This window comes from Centroberyx affinis, unplaced genomic scaffold (assembly GCF_046629955.1).
Source record: "Centroberyx affinis isolate AG114_WGS23_722 - 3 ecotype Tasmania unplaced genomic scaffold, CSIRO-AGI_Caff_v1 ptg000899l_1, whole genome shotgun sequence".
Classification (NCBI taxonomy): domain Eukaryota; kingdom Metazoa; phylum Chordata; class Actinopteri; order Beryciformes; family Berycidae; genus Centroberyx; species Centroberyx affinis.
The window spans coordinates 1-9,607 of record NW_027279485.1 but is presented as its reverse complement, the minus strand read 5'-3'; the positions used below and the strand labels follow the sequence as shown (position 1 = coordinate 9,607).

At 41.9% G+C, this 9,607-nt stretch overlaps 1 protein-coding gene across 1 annotated transcript; it reads right to left on the bottom strand.

Moving 5' to 3' along the window:
- Positions 1–15: 15 nt before the first annotated feature.
- Positions 16–1,008, bottom strand: LOC139645769 (trace amine-associated receptor 13c-like). The gene has a single exon (XM_071521594.1). It carries the CDS (start codon positions 1,006–1,008, stop codon positions 16–18), a length of 993 nt encoding a protein of 330 aa, XP_071377695.1.
- Between the last annotated feature and the right edge of the window lie 8,599 nt (positions 1,009–9,607).

Sequence of the window (9,607 nt, the reverse complement as noted above, 5' to 3'; positions counted from 1 at the left end):
CTGTGAATAGTGGCCTTAAAGTATCTTGGCCTCACAGGAGTTATGCTCCAGTATCTTTAGGGTGACAATGAACTTAATAGCTTTTCTAAACCATGGATAGAAAAAGGCATATATCAGTGAATTCAAACAGGAATTAAAATACAACAGCCAGGACACAAAAGCCCAAGATGAGGCATTGTTTGAGATGTCCTGCCCTGCAAGAGAGGGATAGTAATAGGGGCAGAAACACATCAAAAACACCAGTATGACAATACCAAGAGTCCTGGCTGCTTTTTTCTCTGATTTCTTGGCAGTCACAGTCACCTTACCAGGCGTAACAGTTGTAATGTGAGACTGCAAGGCACGCGCCTGGGACACGGCCACCACAAACACTCTCATGTATAGAACAACAATGACTGTGCAGGGGCCGATGAAAGTGAACACAAGGTCGACGGCCCCAGAGATATAGTCGATGACCACCACACACTCTCCGTAGCAGGAGTTGTGCCTGTCTGGCTGCCGAAGATGGTCCTTTAAAATCAGCCCGTTGTAGAGAACCGAACAGGCCCAGCACAGACAGACAGAGACTTTCACTCTGTGCTGAGTGATTTTGGCAGGGTACTGCAGAGGGTAACAAATGGCTATGTAGCGATCGATCGATATGAGCACCATGTTTCCCACAGAGGCAGAGGTGAGAGTGAAGCCGATAATGTACGACAGAGCGCACATGAGGCGACCCAGCACCCAGCAGGTCTCTATGAAACGGATCGTTTCCACCGGCATCACCAGCAGTCCAACAAGGAGGTCCGACACGGCCAGGGAGAGGAGGATCAGGTTGGTGGGCGTGTGGAGCTGCCTGAAGTGTGAGATGGAGATGATGACCAGCAGGTTGAGAGCCACGGTAAGCAGAGCGATGAAGGATAGCAGCGTGTAGAGAAGAAGAGCCTCGGAACGAGGACGCATCAGCCCTCGGCAGGAGGAGTTGAGGAGTTCGGGGTAGCAGAGCTCGGTTCCCTCCAGGCTGTCCATCGTCAGCCACTGGAGAGGAGAGTATTCAGAGACGGACAAGTGCAGGCTTTGACGATGAGGACCTGCAGCGCTCTGACCAAGCGAGACATTGTGCAGCTCATTTATCTCCCTCTCTCTCTAGTGGACACAGATCCCCCGTCTCTCTCCCTCCCTCTTCATCACTGCCTGTTACACTCCCTCTCTCGTCTTCCTCCCTCGACTACCCCATACCTGTCCAGCGCTCCTTTTCCTACCTTTTGCATCTCTCTCCCTCCCTCTTTGTCAACCTCTTCCTCGTTTCTTGCATTTTGTTTACTTCCTCATCTCCCCTGCTCTTCATCACTAATCGTAAAAGAGCCCTGCTGTGGGCTTCGAAGAGAGACCCCTCAATGTAGACACTGGTTCAGAGACACAATAAGTGATTTCATGCTGCCCACCCACCAAATTGACACTGACTGGTATTTTGCCGACCTGGGGCCTCATTACAGAAAGAAATCCTAAATTCTTGTCCTAACTTATCTTGAGTTTCCAAGATAGGAAAAATCTTTTTATTACAGAAGCAAATCTTAAACTCATGGCTGTGTCCTATCTTATCTCAGACCTCCTCTCTTAAGTTAGGAAATCCTAACTATTTTTGTAAATTCTAAATCTCAATTGGTAATTGTTTGTTTTTGCCTATATCTACGATTACAATGTGCATGAGAAGGCGGCTCAACTTCAACAATTACCAAACCACGGTTGGGTTTTGAATGTTGGAGGTAATTAATTACAAAAATAAAGTAGCAACAATAAAGTCTCAGGCCTTCAGTACAGTTACTTATGTGCAGTTTTGGAAGTTAAAGGAATAATTCACCCAAAATTGAAAATTCTGTCATCATCTCCTCACCCTCATGCCAGTTGAAACACAGGTGAAATTTGTCCATATAACACACAGGGAGGTTGCCAGCACAACTCCAAAGCAGCCTTCTCCAAAACAACTGAAGTTAGTGGGAAGCAGTTCTTCAGAGTTCCAAAAAGACCTACAGTATATTTATACCATAATTTAGTGCAAATCTTAACTACAGCTGATTGATTTGCAACAAATAATGGTGTATAGGTCTTTATATTCACAGTGTGAGTGTTTGGCTGTTTTTGTTTTGGAACTCTAAAGAACTGGTCCCCATTGACTTCAGTTGTTTTGGAGAAGGCTGCTAGGAAGTTGTGCTGGCAACCTCCCTGTGTGTTATATGGACAAATTTCACCTGTGTTTCATTTGGCATGAGGGTGAGTAGATGATGACAGAATTTTCATTTTTGGGTGAACTATTCCTTTAAGTAAAAGATGTTCTCTGATCAGTTACCATGCAAATAATATTGTTAAAGTCTTATTATATTATTATGTTGAGTATGTTTGATGGAGTTGAGTAGATATGAAGTAGTCCAATTGGAGGCACAATGGTTTGAATTCACCAGTTTCACCTATTTGACCTATTTGACCAGTCACTTTCCTGTTGAATGGTGTAGAGAATGGTTCTTTCTGAAATGCCACCCCTGTTCAAAGGTAAGATGTGTGGAAGAGGCATTTCAGTAGCTGGATTAGGTCAATCGTGTGTATTAACTAAATAAACACTACCACCAGCATGGATTCCTTACTGGTATCAGTTGCACTTTTCCAATAAACTAAACATCGCACAAAAAGTTCTGAACTTTGTGTTTGGTAGATTATTTCTCTGTTGTAACAATGCTTCTTGGCAATACATTTTATACCGTTGGAAAGCCTGTTTATTTCCCTTTTAAATGGTGCCTCATTTGTAAGGAATATGCATTTGTGGGATGAGCAGCACAGCTGAGTATGTGGGTTGCGCTCATGTAAAATTTGCCAAATCTTCTCTGCCAATGCCAAACTGCTTATTCTGCTGTTGCTATTGACTCTTGTTTGGTGTTGTTTGGTGGATTGGATGATTGAAGTCTATCAGTAACAAGGAAGAAACAAGACATATTGGCAATTTTACAATTTATTCATTTAACAAACAGTCAGGAGCCTCAGTAGCATGTGGAAGAACCATACACAGCCACAACAGCCTGGCACCTCTTCCTCATGCTGGTCACCAGCCTGGTCACACACTGCTGTGGGATGGCATTCCACTCCTCAACCAGGATTTGTCGCAAGTCAGCCAACATGGTTGTGTTGGTCACTCTAGCACGAACAGCACGCCCAAGCTGATCCCATAAGTGTTCAATTGGGTTGAGGTCAGGACTGTTGGCAGGCCATTCCATTCTCTCTACTCCCAAATTCTGGAGGTAGGCTCCGGTAAACCCCGCTCTGTGGGGGCGAGCGTTGTCATCTTGGAGGATGGAGTTTGGTCCCAGACTGTGGAGATATGGGATTGCCACTGGTTGCAGAAACTCATCTCGATATCTCTCTGCATTGAGATCGCCTCCAATGATGACAAGCCTCGTTTTTCCAGTGATGGAGATGCCGCCCCACACCATCACACTGCCTCCACCAAAAGGTGTTACTCTATCGGTGCAGCAATCAGCATAGCGTTCTCCCCGTCTTCTCCACACTTTGACCCTACGATCCAACTTCCGTAGGCAGAATCTGGACTCATCGCTGAACATAACGTTCCTCCACATGTTCAGGTTCCAGTGCAGGTGCCAATCAGGTACCTGATTGTCAGCACCTGGGGGTACCGGAAGCTCAAAACAAGAGTCAGTAGCAACAGCAGAATAAGCTGTTTGGCATTGGCAGAGAAGATTTGGCAAATTTTTCATGAGCGCAACCCACATACTCAGCTGTGCTGCTCATCCCACAAATGCATGTTCCTTACAAATGAGGCACCATTTAAAAGGGAAATAAACAGGCTTTCCAACGGTATAAAATGTATTGCCAAGAAGCATTGTTAGTTGCTACATTTGTACCTTTCTGTTACTGAGAAACAGTGTGACTGTAACCAGCAGCAAACAAATCTTCATCTATTCATCATGCAGAAAATTATTTCAGATTGATCTGTCTTGCCATGGTGAGCTTGCTCATTATTAAAAAACGACTCAATTTTCAACTTTATTCTGTATAACTTTCAACTTCCTATTTCCCTTCTGTCTATGTCCCCTTCTCAATTGTATCGGTGCCTATGATCCGCTCTCTAACAACCCACTAAATTAAGAAGCTGGTGTTCACTATAATGTTGCATTTAGCTCTTGCTACCTTGTTCTTTTGTCCGCCAACCATCTCCCTCCTTCATCCACTCTCCACTTTGACAAAACTGTCATTACATTTGTAGCTATTTTTCAAAGTGGTTGACTTTCCACCCTTCAATTAACTCCTTTAGATGTGTAGGTGTTTGGATTGATGGCACTGAAAATTAGTATAAAGTATTAACTTATTAGTAAATGTTTTGTCACAGGTGTGTGCCATTTACATGATCAGGGAATAGCTGACACCTTACTTTTCATATACAGGGAAGTTTGCATAGTCTGTCCCAACTCTAGCCACGGCCCACATGTTGTGTAAAGGGCACAACCCATGGTTGCATCATGTGTTGATGTTGGAAAGTATGTTTAATGTTTTTTAACACCTCTGACTGGGGTGATCCCATTGTGGTTTGAGGTGTTATTATATGACATTGTTACAAGGAGGTGTGAATACTCCTCTGGTAGAAAGTTGCTGTGTTGAAACTAATGTAATCTCTTAGGCGTTGAGTTAGACTCTGTGTGTGTGTGTGTGTGTGTGTGTGTGTGTGTGTACATGCGTCCGTCCGACATTAATCACCTTTTGGCCTGGATGGCCTATAGGTCTTGGTTTTCATCTTTGGTGATCTGCAGACACGCTCTGACGCCATCTTCTCAGAAGCCATCGGTGAATTTAAGATGTGGTTTTGGATATCCTGGTAATCCAGGAAGCAGTGGGTGCTCCACTGTACATATAGTTGTGACACTAGGTAGAATATTTTGCATGTACCAGGATACAGCAGGTCAGCATCTTTCCTTTGTGTAGCCTACATCTATAGGGGTTGTTGACGAACACTATTGAGAGCAGCACATGCCTATTTTCTAGAGAAATCTCAAGTCCTGCCCTGCAGAAGGGGATCTAACGATGTGTTGCATGCAAAATTACACATAGACTACAATAGTTTGCTTTTGGTAGAATGACCTTGTGGATCCTGATTCCTGGTGGAGATCAGGAAGACCAAACACATACTTAGTGACCTGGCCTGACCTATGTTGAGTTTGGGGGATTTATCTCTCGGTGCTGCCTGCATATTCATTTGGTAGCCTATGTGCTATGCTTTTATTGTGTATGCTGTTATGCTTCGATTACTGCAGCAGGGAGCAGCTTAAAGAGTAGAACCATACCACCAAGACAAACCGAACTGTGTAATGTTTAGTCTGTGTAGCCTATGTACTTCAAAAATGACAAGTCTCCATTTAAATGTAGGAACTGTCAACAAAATGATTAGAACAATTCTTATCATAGAAAAACATTGCACAGATTATATAGTTGCGTTGTAATGCATAATTATATTTTTTTGTGCGAAAAGAAGTTTTTTAGTCAATATGTAAGTGTTGTGGATATGCTTTTATTGTGAAAAAAAATAAAAAAATAAAAACTAAAACAAAATCCGACCGGAAGTCTTATTGTTATTCGGGCTGGAGGAACACAAGCCAGTTCACTCGAGCTGCGCTGAGCGGGTGATTAAAATATGTCTAATATCAGTTTTGATAAATCACAACGTTTATCAAACGCCTGGATCGCTCTAAGACGGCTTGACAAAAACGGTTCGTACGTTTCTGTGTTTTTCGACCGTAATGACTGAGAAATTATGTGTGTTACTTAATTACTGTGTGTGTGTGTGTGTGTGCGTGCGTGTACGTGTATGTGTATCCATAGCAACGACCTTTTTTTTTTTTAACCCATTGGAGGCTAATGAGCAGGGAAAGGTAGCTATTCAGAGTCTGTTGTGGCAGACCATGGTATAAATCCAAAATGGAAATGAATGTTGTATTCATAGTGGTTTTCCTACCTTTACCAAATGCTTAGATTCATGTTAGCACAGATAGCCTACAGCTTAATCATTCTAACTTCCCAAATTATCACAGGAGAGCAACAGCTGCATTTGACTGTTGAGTGGGATTACTGGTTATAAGAGGATGATCTCCTGCCTGCACCTTGGCTGTTGCAGTTTGTGTGTGTGTGTGTGTGTGTGTGTGAGAGAGAGAGAGAGAGAGAGAGAGATAGAGAGAGAGAGATTTGCTGTACTTGCAAGGTCCAAGTAAAAGTAAAATTTTCTTGTGCGGACCTAATGGTACCTGCTGCATCTGTTGCAGATGACAGAGTGGTGGCTCTACGAGAAGTGCCCATTCCTCGAGGGGCTGAGGTTACCATGGTCAAACAGGTGTGTGTGTGTGTGTTTGTGTTTGTGTAGTGCTGTATGAAGTGTTAAGTATAGGAATATTGTAGCCTATATGGAGAGACTAGGCCTACACAATCTGGCCCATATTCCTGAATAGATAGTCAAAAGAATAACAAACGTTGTTAAAAGCCCCTGCCTGTATGTATGCATGTATTGTTATATTGCATCATAAATATTATACAATCATTTTTTAAGTAGCATTCTCTCTCTTTTCAGATCATCACAAGTGCTTTTGGGCTGAACCCTACCGATTTCATAATCAAGGTACAGCAACTCACGCACCTTCATGTTTAAGATGCAGGCCTGTTTCTGAATGTTTGTAGCCTATAACAGTGTGTTGATTGAACAAAAAGAGGAGAATAATATAGAAAACAGCCTTATTATCCCCCGAAGACTGGAAAATTTCCTTTTGCCTCACCTCAGGCATGGCAAAAACATTTGTTAGATAATATAACAATAGAAAAAAATCATAGTATATTCAGTATATTCAATAAAACAGATGAATGATACGCTGAAAATATCTTTGGTGTATTTTCAAGATATCTTAACTGCCAGCTGAAGTTCAGAGTTAAAGGTGCAATATGTACCGTAAGATTTCTATTATCAATACCAATGACCAAACACACATTACTTACTTACTGCCAAAGAAAAGATGAATGAAAGAAAGAAAAGTAGAGCAACGCATGGCAAGGACAATATCAAAAATCATTGTTGTCATGATACCAAAGTTTCCCCATGCTGATGCGATGTAAGGTAGGCTGACACACTGTAGACTACTGGGTGAGTAGTGAAATACAGGGTGAAGTTAATCACTCACGCCTATACACTATTGTTAAAAACAATTTTTGGTTGAAACTGAAATTATTTAGAAATTGTGAGTTCCCAGCATGACAGCTTGAAAAACCTTGAGCTGGTTCACTGGATACTGTCTGTTTCCAGATAAGGAACCACCGCGGCTGTCTGATCCCCCTGAATAGCTCCATCCCTTCTAACAGCAAGCACATGTAAGTCCAACTCAGAGCAAATTATGTTCAGTCCTGATCTCAAAACTGTAACTGGAAAATCTTACACTTGTTTTGAACTCAACTATAATTTGCCTTGGTTGTAGACATTCATGTATTTCAGGTTCCTCCAAGGCCATTGGAAATGATGAATAAAATTTGATTTAATCCTGGCTCAGTCGTGACTTTGACTCCACTTATTTTTGTTCTTGGTCTTGAGTCGGACACAACTGTCACTGGACCCTGGTTTGTTTTGTACTCACCTAAGGTTGTCCTGGCTGTAGCCCAGCCATGCATTCTAACATAGTACACTGCATTTACTAAGCATTGATGTTAATGTGTGACGTATTTTTCATCATAGGCCATATGTGCTGGAGGTAGCCAAGATCTTCCAGCATGGTAAGAGTGGATTCAGCTAATATTCTCTTTGATAGGGGACAGTGCATGTAATGCAATGTTATAGGTGATATGATATGTGTGATATGTGTGTGTTATTCTCTATTCTCTTGCCTGAATCACTCACTAGCCACACCCTCTTTCTGTCAAATTGATATACTAATTCTGGCTGAGGATCATGCAAGTTATTCTCAAGGGATGTTGTGTCTATTATAGTTGTGATTGTTCTGTTCCCAGTGCGTCCCAAGCCCAGGACCATCGCCATGACTGTGATCAACAAGAGCATGAAGACCAGGCTACAGACCATTGACAGGAGGGTATGACACAGTAACCATGCTGGGCTGCAATAAAATGTATACCTTTATAAACAATTAAAGTTTTGCTCAGAATCTCCCCAAAACAAGCAAGTACAGGGCTAGTGCTTTAGCAGTTTTCTCTATTTGCTATAAAGTATCCAAGAGCAGTTTTAACACTGAAATCTGCAGTACAGCAACTCAAACTGTGATGCCTGCTTTTAACATCAACGGCTGCCCTCTCCTCTTCTCTCAGCAGGGCAGAGATTGTAACATGCATGCCCCTGCATTTTCCTTCACAGTGCAGCAATCAACCCCCCAAAGTCCTCAGTCCAGATTAAAGGAGGTTGGCCCCGACCCTGCCAGTTCAATATTTTGAGGAACACTACAGCATTCTCAAAACCAAGCTGATTCTTGTTGAGAGAGAAGAGCCACATAGTAATCATGTAGTGACAAAGTAGGGATATGTTGCCCATACAGAGGAAAGCACACACTAGCCTTTTTTGGTATTGTTGTAAGATTCTAAGTTTTGATTTGATTTAATTGCAATTAAATTGAAATTTTACAACAAAGTTTTAATGCATTTGAAAATTAAACATTTGAATAGAGTTTAAATGAAAAAAACAAACAAACAAACAAAAAGCATTGCGATTGAAGCATAAGCCTGGTTTGAGCATAGGGAAGGCCTGTACTGAATGTAAACAAGCATGCATCAAGTATATGAGCACCTAAAAGCTGCCCAGAACAAACAGAGCTATTCTTGTTAAAGTTTAGACTACTCTTTCATCAAAAGATTAATAGCCCAACATCTTGGTGGCTTGGCAGGCCAGGTCACATACTGTGTGGTTTCAGTGCTGTGGGCTCAAGTTCACTGTTTTTGGATGTCATCCACCTCTCTCTTTTTTCACAAAAAAAACTGTTTTCATATTTTACTTTTTTAATGTTTAACTTTAACAAGCACTTTGTAACTCCGTTTTGAAAAGTGCAATGGTTGTTCAGAATAATCCTAGAAAGGAAACATGTACAGTCCACGGTACCCTGTTCCTTCTTTTCAGATTCAGAGACTGGAGGACCTCCTGCCTCAGATCAAACTCAGACGCAGTGAAAAACTGAACCAGGTACTTGATTCTTTTAGGCGTCCTACATTACGATAAACACAATGATAACTGTGATAGGCCACATTTTTATGGTAAGCACTATGTGGTACAAAAGCACAACAATGGCACAAACAGGAGATCTAATCAGTGATTTTATTGGGTGGACATGTGACTAAATAAATGTTATAGCTCCTATTATGATGAAACTGTGATAATGAGGAAATTGTTACAGCCCAACTCTCCATCTGTGGCATCTCTGTCCTCTGTGTCTCAGGAGATCGAGTCTCTCAACCAGAAGCTGAGGTTCCTACATAAGAGAATGCAGGTGAGTCCTTCTGCTGAAAAACACCATAAGCTTCCAACTTCTGCTCTCAGGAATTCAGATGTTTTAGATCAGTGTCTCTACTATGATACTGTGGTGTACATGTGTTATGTGTTTAT

Coding starts and splice junctions, on each gene's coding strand:
- LOC139645769 (XM_071521594.1), bottom strand. CDS start 1,008: ATGGACAGCCTGGAGGGAACCGAGCTCTGCTACCCCGAACTCCTCAAC.